This window comes from Gymnodraco acuticeps, unplaced genomic scaffold (genome assembly GCF_902827175.1).
Source record: "Gymnodraco acuticeps unplaced genomic scaffold, fGymAcu1.1, whole genome shotgun sequence".
In the NCBI taxonomy this organism is placed as follows: Eukaryota; Metazoa; Chordata; class Actinopteri; order Perciformes; family Bathydraconidae; genus Gymnodraco; species Gymnodraco acuticeps.
The window spans coordinates 1,615,593-1,628,752 of record NW_022990276.1 but is presented as its reverse complement, the minus strand read 5'-3'; the positions used below and the strand labels follow the sequence as shown (position 1 = coordinate 1,628,752).

The following is a 13,160-nucleotide window of genomic DNA, read 5'->3' as shown; positions in this document are numbered from 1 at the left end:
TGACTGAAAAGGAATCTGCAGGAAGACGTTAAGGCAGTCACCTGGTTGAATCCAGGTGTTACAGTTGATCTGGTACAGAGACACTGAGTTACTGTAGTCCTCTGCTTCGGTCCGGCCCCCGACAATCACCATGGTGTCTTTGATCATGGCTGCAGTGTGGAAGAAGCGGGACAGGGGCTGCGCAGCGAAGAGATGACACAGCAACAATAGATAGGTTATCTATATGCAGCGGACTGATAAGAGGATAAATGCTTAGCTTGACTTATTTACCAGCCTGTAAGAGGAGCATCGAGAAGAGGCTACGTTAATAAAATATGTTTCACCATTGACTGAATTGTTATTACAATGACGGAGATAATATGAATACTGTCCCGTCATTTAAAAAAGGTTTGAAGCGGGTTGTACATTCACTTTAAGTGCCGTTATAAATGCATAATCTATAAGCTAGTTCTATGTCAAAATGACCATGAATAGAAGATTACACCTCTTTTTGAATCCTTACCTTGACCCCCTGTGAGGGCACCAGCAGGGACCAGGTGACGCTGGGGTAGTACAGACTGTAGAGCTCTCCTGAGGGCTCCACCGTCTCTACGTGGAAGCGGTAGCCCCCAAACACATAGATGGCATCGGTCTGCTTGTGGTAGACTGCAGAGTGACCGTATAAACCTGATTGAGGAACACATAATGCAAAACAGGTTGAAGTGCAAAGGAAAAGAAAAAAGTTGGCTGAATCTGTTTTTGTGTTGTTTGTTTTTTCCCTCTCTTAAAATGTAATGAATTCCTATTGACTACAAATAATGATGTCTGTACTTATGTCAGTGTTTCATAAATCAATGAGTTACAGAGGGAGTAAAAGCTCACATACAACCCATAATAAAAGGCCTCAAAAACCTGTAGGTGGTGTGCCAACGTGGGAGATGATGGTCCAGTTTCCGGTCCGAGGGCTGAACTCCAGCAGGTGGTGGTTGAAGCCGTTGTCTGGAGAGTATCCTCCAATCAACAGCACGGAGGAGTGTCTGCGCACCGTTAAAGTGTGGCCGGCCAACGGGGGCAGCAGCGTGCTCTATATATGGAAGAGATATCAATTTGTTAGAGTGAAAATAAACTGATTTTAGGTCCCCTATTATACTGTTTTTCATTACTTTATTATAGGTGTCAGATATATACAGAACCTGTCTCTGATTGGCTGAAACACCAAACAGATCATTGCAGCATCCCATAATCCCTCTGTTTCAGCCCTGTTTCCAAAGTGCTGATTCTCTGTCTGTTACTTCAGATGAAAATAAGGAGCCCCTCCCCACGCCCCTCTGAGAGAGACTTGGTTAGAAAGAACTCAATGGTGCTCTAGGAGGAGATTCAGGTGATAAGGTGGGGGGGGGGGTTACCTTGGTTGCTGATTGGCTAATGGTTACACAAGACAAAACATCGTGATGACATCACAAAGTGGCCAAAATCTGATCAGCTCATTTTCAGACAGGTTTTTATAGAAATGGATCAGGATCAATCTTTTTTCCTGAAACTTTCAGAATCTCTTCACACAGAGGGGACACATGTTGATGAAGAAGAGACATGAAGAAGAGGGGACACATGTTGATGTATAGAAGACATGAAAAAGTAGATTTTGCATAATAGGTGACCTTTAAGATGTTTTAACCCCTGACCTTGTGTTCTCTCCAGACCAAACTGCTGAGATTCAGAGTCCAGGTGTCCATGGCAACACCGTTGTTAGTGACTCCGCCCACCACCAACATGCAGTCGTGACTGGCTGCGTGGTTTCCAGAGCCGGACTCGTGATTGGTCAGCATGGCAGCGGCGTGGTGGTAGCGAGGGCCGGGAGTCGAGCCTTCCTCCAATGAGCTCGTCAGCATTTGGGTCCAACGGCGCTCCGACACAGAATATCTAAACATCAGGGGAAAATGGAAACATGTGCATGAGCTTTATACATACAGGGTTGACCGCTTTTTAAGAGTACAATTCAAGATACCATCCAAAACGTCAAGAGTCTCTATGCCTTTATAATCAAAAATAGAATTAACTGAATAATTGTTCACCCACAGAGATGAATGTGTATAGTGACATGTTGTTTATTTTCAGGTTAACTTTGCTTAAAAGTAAACAAATCATGGTTTACAACAATATCGGTATCTGTTCAAAAAATGTAAAGGAAGAAATGAACAAAAACAGATTATCCCAGCGGAGTATTAATTTGCATGAGAAAATATCTCTATATTTACATTTAAAAGGTTAAATGCTCATGGCAATTCATTCAGTTCTGCTCTGCATCTGGTGATGCAAGGAGACAACAACAACAGTATTGTGTCATTTCAAATACAAATGTTTTTTAGGTTCACATGAGTTATGGTGTCGCTGAAACACCAGATGAAGTTAAAAATCTAAAAATGTTCAAAGAGTTTAATTTAATTCAAGCATATCACTACACTTGAAAACATAGTGGTAACAATTAAGCATTTTTTAAACCTAAAACACTTCTAGACCTTAAACTCAGACCAGTCTAAGGGTAACACAGACGTACCTGTAGACATTACCCAGAATGCCCTGTGTCAGAGAGAGTCCTCCGTACATCCAGAGGTTTCCCTGCGGCCCGGACACCAGAGAGTGACCCATCCTGTGCAGGAACCTGTGGGCCTGGTTCTGTGGAGCAACGGGAAACATTAACGTGTGTTTGTGTGTACTATTAAAGAACCAGCCGATTGAAAAAGATATTAGTTTGAATGTTTACCACTGTTAGTTGTGTGTCCAGCAGGGTTTCCCACAGCAGGCTGTTGGAGTCTCGGAGGACAGAGCAATCGGATCCAGCCCAGTTCTCTGAGCACACACACACTCCCAGAGACTGACACACACACAATACTTTTGTTAGCAATCAAGGAAAATGTAACATGACTATCATTGCCAAGAAACTTGCTTTTACAGCTGTCTTTTTATAGCTGGAGATGAATGATATTCATTTTATTATATTTGACATGTACATTGTTTATTTATTCCCGCATTTTACTTACAGCATTGTATCACTTGCATTATTTTTGTTTATGTAGTAAGTATATTGTATGTTACACTGTTGGTTGGGCCAGGGACTTGGTAGTTAATGTGCTTTGACCAATTATTCATAAACATTTAATCAAAATGGCTGTCATTTAATGGTTTGATTCTGCCAACTGTCTTTTAATTTCCGAAGCTATTACTAAATGTAATCTTGAATCTTATGAAAACATCCCACAACAAATCAAATGGCAAAGAGTACAAGCTACAGTTTATTGTTTTTTCTAATTCTAAAAAGTCTTTTTTAACTCGGAAACCAATACATTCTCAGAACTGAATAATCCCTGTGCCACAGAGAAAACGTAGAAATTAAAACCAAATGTAAATGTCTTAATATATAGTCAGAATTCTTACTATATTACACGCTCCTCGTCCTTCTGCTACTCCACAGTCCTGAGGGCACATGGGCCGGTCGCAGTGGGGTCCTCCGAATCCCTGCGGGCACTGGCAGAGCCCCTTCTGGCACACGGCCCCCCCCGGACACACAGGAGACCCCTCTTCTCCGTCATCAGAGCTCTGCTGACAGCGCCGCACCCAGAAAGACGCGTTGAAGCCTTGAGGTTTGTTCGAGGAGACGTTGGCCTCAAAGTAGACAGAGATCACGCCTGGAGGTAACAGAGAAAAGACAATATACATTTGATCAAGCTAAGAGTTTGAATAAAATGTTTTAAAGGTCCCATGTCATGCTTTCTGGTTATCACCCGTCCCCTTGTGTGTTATGTAGCTTTTTCTGCATGTAAACGGTCTGCAGAGTCACAAACCCTCAAAGTGCACCCTGTAGCGAGTAAAACTCTAACACAGAAAAGACCTGTCTGTGCTGCCCCCAGAACGCCTCGTTGGAGATTTCTCTTTTTCCATTGTTTACTTCTTGGGTATAGTGACGTATTTCGGGTATAGTTACGTTATGTCCGCGGAGCCGTTACGTTTGGACCAATCCGCAGACTTCCTCACAGACACACACACTCGGCGGGACGTTGCGAGGCTCGCTGCTGCGAGGAGCGGGACACTGTGAGCTGGCTCACTGGTGTGGGGTCGACGAGACAGCGAGACACCGCGGAACTCAGCCTGGGCACACGTGCACAAACTCCCAGCCAGGCTGCGGTGTGTGTGTGTGTGTTTCGGGCTGTGTCTCGCTGTCGCAGACGACCACTGGGCTCCCACGGGGGGGGGGGGGGGGGCAGGAGCTCCAACAAGCCGTTTAGGACAGAGAGTAAATACACATACCATACAGAGATGCTGTATGAGAAACCAATGTGAGTTAGGAACATTGAACAGTTTAAATCTATTTTAGTAGACCTCAACAATGGAATATGATCAGTAGAAATGGCCATGACATGGGACCTTTAATGTTTGACAGTATAAGGACTTTCCCAATCCCCTGAAGGGACTTAAATTGAAGGGTAGTTAATGTGTCTAGAGGGATGTGTAGTAGAACACAGCAAACACTACTGTGCTGTTTAGATTAGATATATTTTATTGATCCCAAATAGCACTTTTTTTTTCACAGCAGCATGTTAACAACGCATTGCATATTAGTTAAAAGAATAGTAAAATACAAATAAACATAAAAAGTAAATATATGTATAACAGGAGGAAGATATAGATCTATAACGTATCTCAATAATGCACAATATAAATGTCTATTATCTATTTCAGGTTTGTCCTACAGTAGGAAGGATTCTTCCTCTTTTGGTCTTTCCTAAAGGTTTAAAAAAAAAAAATCCATTACTAATTATAGGGATTATTTTAAGAATATTTGTCCTTGTGCACTGCAAGTGTCTAAGGACAGATGTCTCGAATACTGTACAGTCTTAATAACTCCCTTAGACAAACTGGTAATATGTAATATTGGACAGTATAACTCAAATAAAACTAGATTGACACCATTTAAATTGCTCAACCTTTGCTGTGGGCCTGCAAAGGACTTGTGTGAAAGCAGATTTCTCCAGGCATAATGTTTATTATTTAAAGATAGTTACCTGAGGTGGCCTCCACTGTGATAGGCTCAGTCCTGGTGGTGCCACAAAATGCACCAATCAGGTTGTGATCTGAATGTACGACTCCATTGGGCAGGAAACGAGGGAGGCCGTCAAACACATAGACAAAAGAGCTCTGCAGAACAAAACATAAAGAACAGAAGGTCAGTTATATAGAGAGGAATACTAACAATGTTTAATGCTACATCACAGCTAGCATGTTGTTTAGCTTGTGTGTATTTGTGGACTCACTTTACAATGCGTGTGGGAGTCAGGGTGTAGTGTGAGGGCCACAGGGGGGCACAGCTGTCTGGGTAGACATGGAGCCAGGTTCTCCGTCACAGACAGGACCCACAGGCAGTGAGAAAGTCCTCCTTTGCCCTCTGTGCCACTACGCCATCCCAGAGAGGAGGAGAGAGGCATGGCGGAGGAGGAGGTGGAGGAAAGCAGCACCGAGCGGCCCTGGCACTGACGGTAGCAGGTGCCATTGTTCCTGTTAGAGAGAGAAAGGAGTCAGAGTAGGGTTAGGATAGGAAATACAGAATCAACCAAAGACACTTCCACTGTTTCTGTTTATATCAATACCTTTTCATGATTACATTTCCTGATTTTGAATTGTTTTTGTTTAGATACAAATACATGAGAATTGATTAATTATCAAATGTCCTTGTTAGTATTTAATCATATGATATAGTCAAACTGCTTTTTAAGTCAAGCTTTATTGGAATAAAAAGTCTGATCCGTGTCTTTTTATCTTAGCCAAAGACAACTATATATGCTGACATTTATTTTTATTCCTATTTGTATTCATTTCTTATTTCATAGTTTTTTATTATTATTATTTAAATGTTTATCTTGATTTTATTTGTTATTTTATTAATCTGTGTGAATCTGTGCTGTCCTGTTTTTCTACGGGGATTAATAAAGTACCATCTTATCTTATTTTGTTATAGTTTAAGTCAATGTAGGCTGCTTTCATTTTAGTCTTTTTTAGATTTTAGAAATGAGTCCGGCCAGAATATGAACTTGTGTCACTTTAATCTTCAACTTAAGTAAGGTAGGTACAACATTTACTGTATGCCAACAGTGTAGTCCTAATTTTCTATTATAGAATGGTTTAAAATATGACATTGTTGCTGCTTGTAGTCTTCCTTAACACCGGTAAAGGACGAAGCTCTCCTCACCTGGGGTCTCCGTAGTATCCGGGCAGGCAGGACTCACAGTGCGGCCCCTGTGTGTTGTGGGTACAGTAGCACTGGCCGGTCTGGTTGTGACAGTATCCTCGCACAGGGTGACCGTGGCCGTTACACTCACACTGCACACAGCCCTCGCCTCCAGACAGCGCCGATCCAAAGCTGCCCGGGCGACAGTCCTCACAGTGGGGGCCTGTCGTCCAATCTGGAAGACAAAGGAAGCATGTCAGATGAGCTTATTTCAACACAATGCAAGGCAAGTTTATTTATATAGCACCTTTCAACACAAGGCAATTCAAAGTGCTTTACAAAAATGAAAGACATTAAGAAACATTATCAAATGGCATTTAAAAGCAAAGATAATAAAACATGAATAACAAAGGTACATGAATTAAAGTGAGTGCCGTGTGAGACACACACATCTGAAATGTTTAGCTCTGACTCTCAATCATTGTTCACTTTCTTTCTACTTTCTTTTTTAACTTATCCTTTAGTGACTTCAAGTGTTTCATGCTAAACAAAACCCCCTTTTGAAAATTCTAATCTGCAACCCAATATTCAGAAAATTCAACGGATCCTGGCCATAATTTGTGTAGCATATCAAATTAATTTGCTCCCAGACGTTCTGGCATGCAGTGTAATTTACAAACTGCGAATATGATTTTACCTCGACCTGTTTTATGAGATAAATACAAAAACATGGCTTAACACAAGAGTTAAGCCTCTGGGTGTTTCTCAATGTCGAGGAAGGCTGCTCCAGAGCCACTATGTCAAGCATACTACGTCATCGAGTGCCGCCGAAGGACTGTTCCAATGTCCAGCATACTCGTAATTCTACCGAGCCCGGCGTACTTTGTAGCGATAAATTTCGAGGCTGCACATATCCTCCGCGGTCTTAAAATCCCCACAATGCTTTGCACGGACCAATTTCCCAAATCTGTGGCGGAAAATGTAAGGCGGGGCCTCTCATATGACGCACACCTGCACACTTGTTCGCCTGTTCCACTCTTCGTTTTCCGAATGCCAGTTAGGATTCTTGCCTAGCTTCTGAAGGAAGTGACTTGGAAGACATGCGCTACCAAGCAAGCGTACTCGACATTGAGAAACACCTGCCACCCATGACACAAACTGTTCACCCCCCTCCCCTCTGGCAGGAGGCTGCGCTCCATCAGGACCAAAACCTCTCGCCACCTGAACAGTTTCTTCCCCTCCGCTACTGGCCTCTTAAACAAGGCAAGGCCCCCCCACTGACACAACGTAGACTCTATATGCATTACATTAATGCACACAATGTTCAAATACTGCTTACTGCACATATTCTTATTTCATATTCTATAACTCATTGCATTCCATTTCGCTGTAAATGACTGCTTTATTTTATTGCTATTTAACTATATTTTATTACAGTGTCCTTAAAGACTTTTTGTTTTATGTTAGATTTCTTGTTTTATATTTTATGTCTGCACCATGACATCAAGTCAAATTCCTCGTATGTGTGAACCTACCTGGGAATAAACCCGTTTCTGATTCTGATATTGAAATGAGTCATATATTAAGGTCTCACCCTGGCATTCGTCACAGATCCCCGGGGCAGTGATGCAGGTGGAGTGGAAGTTGCAGCCACAGTCTACGTCACATTCGACCCCACTGAGGACCAGCGTGGCGGGGTCAGACGTCCAGCCGAGGGAGCATTCACACTCAAACCGCGGGCTGCCGCTGCACTGGCCCTCACGGCACTCGTTGTAGCACCTGTGGGAAGGGGGAATTATTGTATTGCCTTTTTACAGCTGTACGAAAGCAAGCCTGATGACCAAAAGGGAAAAGTAAGGAAGATTTGAATGTTAAGACAAAGGATGCTTATTCAGATTTCTTTCTGATCGATAACCGACCCTTGTTTTTGACGCAGCCTTCTATTAAATGAAATAACTATTTATATTTTACACTGCACTGCAACTTTAATTATCGTATTTTACTTAATGTCTTCATCTATTTTAGCTTATTTGTATTCTCATGGCTTTTCAATTATTGAGTTTTAAAATGTTTTTATATATCATTTTATAATCTGTTGTGCACTATATGTTAATGCTTTTATTTATTTTTATTTGAACAGCCTTGTGTTAAATTGTGCTATATAAATAGTCTTGCCTTGTCTTGCCTGGTTTACTGATTATTAACCAACAAGACTGATGCACAAACAAGTTAAACCCATTTATCACCAGCTGCAATGCAGGGTATATGCAGGAATCCTGAAGTCAAATGTAATTCCTTTTAAGACCTTTTTTAAGACCCTTTCCATACATTTTAAGACCTCATCGCCACTTGGAGTTCTAACCGGTTACATTGGTGACACACTTTACCTCACATTGACTATAATACAGTATTGATTGTCCTTCCTCCTTATCTTCCATTTCCCCGTAACGATGCTGTTTAACAACCGGCGTAAACGGACCTTCGCGCTATCAAGCAGTGAGCGTGCGATGTCCTGTTCAGATGACGTCAAACCCAACGGGATGCCATCAATAAACTACACAGAATCACACTACACACCTACGCAATGATTACATTCAGGCAGACTGTAGAATACAACCTCTCTGGACCATTGATATACTTATTGAAAACTAGCTACAAAATGTAATACCTTGGAAAATGCTATTTAATACTTTTTAATAGCCTTCATTTTCGCTAAATTGATTTATCAACTTGTAATACTTTTTAAGACCCCGCGGACGCCCTGACTTATGGAAAACATGTGCGAGTCCCCTCTTCACCCAAAAGAGTTAGCAGCCATCTTGTTGCATGAAATGTCATGGACACCATTTTGTTTTACTGTTTAACTGAAAGCATTAATAGTGAATTGTGAAAATACATGGCATCCTGTATAGTACTGGAACAACTCACCTACATAGCTAGAGGAAAAAAAACTGTGGTATCCTTTACTGAAGTTTCATGAAAGCCAAAGTAGCCGCTTGGAAATAGTTGTATTGCTGAGTGCCTTTATGTTTGTCTTTAAATGCATTTGATTATTATAATTAATTCATTTTTTATTTTATTATTATTTATTTTCTTGTCAGTTATTTAATGAAATGTGTTCTGGTCTTGTCACCTGGTGTCTTTGTTCTTTGCTACCTGGTTGGTTACGTATTAGTAAGTAAAATGTAGTATATTATACATGGAATGCCAACTCATTTGTACATGTCTTATTCACTCATTGTTAATATCTGTATTTGTGGATGTCATTGTTTATGTTTGTAAAAAATGAAAAACTCAATAAAGATATTGTTTAAAAAAAAAAGTGAATTATGAACAACCCTTTTGAGAGAGTAGGAGGATGAACAAAGGAACACTTCTTACGTCTGATTGCAGTGCAGCGTGCCGTCCCCGGTGTATCCTCGCTCACAGTGGCACTCGTAGGAGGTGGGCGTGTTGATGCAGGTGGCGAAGGAGTGACAGTTGTGGAGACCCAGCCTGCATTCCTCCACATCTGGGCAGGTGGGGTACGACCAGATGGCATCTTGCTCTTCGTTTTCCAACAGCTCCAGCTCCATCTCCATTTCCAGAGGTCGCGGCGGCGCAGAGGTCGTAGGGTCAGGACTGGAAGAGAAGGAAAAAACAACATTTTAATCTACCCAGTGGCAGATTTACTAAGGTATGTAAGCCCACATATCATTTAGAAACAGAAAGAAATCCATATATTTATTTTTCAGATGTATACAACTGATTACATCAAAAATATATTCTTTCATTACATAGACTGGGTCAAGTGGATTGTATTTATTGACGTGCTTTGCAAATGCATTTTTCCCACTTAACTTGGAGTAATTGTATTGTGAAAAACAAGATAAGGACTTCTTCCCTATCCAAGGACTTAAAATACATTTGCAACGAGTTAAATAATAAAAAAAGGTATATATAATATACTAAGTAAAACTACCCAGATAACCTAAGACATTTTCTCGTTAGGAAATAGTTGTATGCTTACTGCAGGAAGTGTAATGAGACATATCTTACTTTGCAGCTCGTGCTTCAGCCACAGCCACACTGCAGTTATAAATTGAGGGGTCGTCCATTCCCCCCCAGTCTCCCTTCAAACATCTGAAAAAATGCATGGAAACATGGAATAAATACAAGAAAAACACAATAAAGACTTTCATCAGGTGTGTTGGTGGTACATGGACTTTCTCTGTGCAAAGAATATATAGTTAAAGGGATTTGTTGTAGGTTGCAATACTTACTTTCCAATTGTGGGATTGTTGTGGTCGCCACACCAGCCACACTGGAAGGTTCTCAGGCAGTCTGTGCACGTGTTTAAAGCTGAACATTGCTTACACTGGGGAACCGAATGAACACTGAAGAGGGAGGGAATACAAATATTGGATTTAGGTTGGTTTCAACTCATTGACTGACACAAGTAATTGTGTGTACTGCTGCATGTGTTCATGTTTAAATCACAGGAAAACAGATAAATGCAAATACTCAATGTGTATCGACTATCAGCGAAACATGACAACAAATAAAGTGTTAAAATGTTCTCATTTTACCTGTCGTACCAGTCCCTGCACTCGCCATACGGGTATTTTGTGAGGTAGGCAGCAAAGTAGAAGCAGGCCTGTGCCGACTCACACCATGCACACTGGCTGGAGTTAGAGAGGCACTCACCACACGTCCTCCTCCTTTGTAAGACAAAAAGATGTGCCGAGAGGAGGACAACAATTAGAGTTAATAGGCGCTTTCACACCGTACTTTGCCGTACTTAGTTCACGAGAACTTAGTTCATCAGCAGATCGCGTTCACACCGGAATGAGTCCCTGAGGGAGGATTAGGCTAATTAAGCCGCTGACGTCACTTCTTCAAGTTTCAAGGCCTTTATTGTCACGTGTGCAAAGCTACAGTGTAGTTATGACAATGGAAATCTTAGGCCACAGGCTCCTCCAACAGTGCAACACAATAAAACAGATAAAATAGTACAAGTAAATAAAATAGAATATAATAGAAACAGAATATGACAGAAACTGTGCAGAATAGTCTATATACAGTAGGGATGTAACGATATATCGAATATCGCGATAAATAAATGTCTCGATACCGTCGTCGTGAGACTGACACAATCTACCGCGATAAAAAAAAAAATGTAAAACCTTTATTCAACCAGATGGTCCCATTGAGATCATCGATCTCTTTTTCAAGGGAGACCTGTCCAACATGGACATAAAACAACAGATAACACAAAAGGACATCGTATTTACAGGGCTACATGTACATACCTAGAGACATTGACAAGTACCAACAGTATATGTATATCTCGCCCTGTCAATAAGCCTCACCTTCTTGGCAAAAACCGCATCGTTTTTGAAGTGGTGGAGAGACAATGCAAAGTTTGACCCACTGCTGTCACCCATGGCCAAAGCATATCTCTCTGTCCCAGCAACATCAGTACCAAGCAAGAGAGTTTTTTCCACAGCAGGGGATATTGCAAACGCCCAAACATCCCAACTTCTACCTGGAAATGTGGACATGCTCATATTCCTAAAAGATAACCTTGATGATGCTGAGTGAGTGAGTTAGAGTTGAGTTACTTGAAAAACTAAAGTGAAACTTGATTTATTCTATTGCAGGGTCTGATTATTATATTTTTGACACTTTAAAATACTACTATCCTACTAAAATGCTGTGCAAATCAGATTTATTATTTAATAAAGAAAACATTTTCATCAAGTAAAAAATAAAAAAAGTCCAAATAAATCTTTCAAAAAAATGTTTTTCTTTATTTTTCAATATCACGATAAATATCGTACCGTGAGATTTTGATATCGTTACATCCGTAATATACAGTAATTGGAATATTGTTGATATATATGATATATGTGAGTTGCAAACAGATGAATGTTATGGATAGGCACTTGTTGAAATGTCCTCTGGTGAAAATAAGTTGTTTTAACTCACTGGTTGCAGACTTTAGGACACACCCTTGGGTCCCGTATGGATCCATCTAGTCGTCCCCGTCGGCTGCACTGGTAGTCGCCTTTCTTGCTGGAGTTTATCTGCCACTCACAAAAAGTATCCTGCAGGCCAAAGTAAGGTTAGCATGAGTCCGAAACACAGCAGCTCCAAACCAAGTTATAAAATATCAGCTGCAGTGTCAAAACCTACTGTTTGTTTAAATGAGGCGTTACCTGAGTGCAAGCAGAGCAGTCTCTGTACTCCTCACACAGGGTGCAGTGCTGCGGTGCCAGCAGCAGATGGCGCTCACCATCTCCTCTGCCTTCCCCCTTCTCCCCCTCAGGGCAGGGCTCGATGTCTGGGGTGTCTCGCAGCAGGCAGCGGGACAAAGAGGGACACCAGCCGCAGGACTGGTCGGACAGACAGGCCAGGCAGGACATGTACGCTGAGCAGGACCCCGAGCGGTACGGCTCCAGGAACAGGAAGGAGATCTCCTGCAGGGGGAGCAAGTTGTGGAGAAACGGTTTATCTTTGGTTTTCACTACTGAATGAAAAATACAGATATGTAAATGTACAAAGACCAATAAGTTACAGCTCAATTGTGAAAATCATCGAACACCTATAATAGAGGTTACATTTGTTTGTATATATAGGACAGGAGGAATTATTTTATGAAGGGTAATAAACGTAAACTTAGATGTTCAAGCTTGAGTGAGGTTTGCAGAGGTCCACAGGTATGGGATGAAATTAAAACACTATAAAAAGGTCTTTATCTGTGTCACTCTTCGAAAAGATCTTAAGGTTTTAAACACACTTAATGACTGGGGATTCATTAAACTAATACCCTTATTTTCCCAAGTGATGTGTATGTGTTTATATTATGTAACCTATTTTGAACCACGGTTTAGTCAAATTAAATTGATGTTTAGGGACCATTTAGTAGTTAGGGTTGGATAAATATTGTTTCAAGGGTATTTGGTTAGTGTTATAAGCTTGT

The 13,160-nt window shown here is 41.2% G+C and overlaps 1 protein-coding gene across 1 annotated transcript in view; it reads right to left on the bottom strand.

The window, feature by feature from the left end:
• Positions 1–13,160, bottom strand: part of megf8 (multiple EGF-like-domains 8) — a 38,671-nt gene that overhangs the window by 11,063 nt on the left and 14,448 nt on the right. The window contains 17 exon segments of the mRNA XM_034221602.1: positions 42–177; positions 503–666; positions 892–1,063; positions 1,662–1,899; positions 2,534–2,652; positions 2,741–2,851; positions 3,412–3,662; positions 5,037–5,169; positions 5,286–5,526; positions 6,218–6,431; positions 7,791–7,975; positions 9,578–9,817; positions 10,235–10,318; positions 10,459–10,572; positions 10,765–10,896; positions 12,167–12,285; positions 12,397–12,657. Of these exon segments, the coding sequence (XP_034077493.1) occupies positions 42–177; positions 503–666; positions 892–1,063; positions 1,662–1,899; positions 2,534–2,652; positions 2,741–2,851; positions 3,412–3,662; positions 5,037–5,169; positions 5,286–5,526; positions 6,218–6,431; positions 7,791–7,975; positions 9,578–9,817; positions 10,235–10,318; positions 10,459–10,572; positions 10,765–10,896; positions 12,167–12,285; positions 12,397–12,657 (2,914 nt within the window).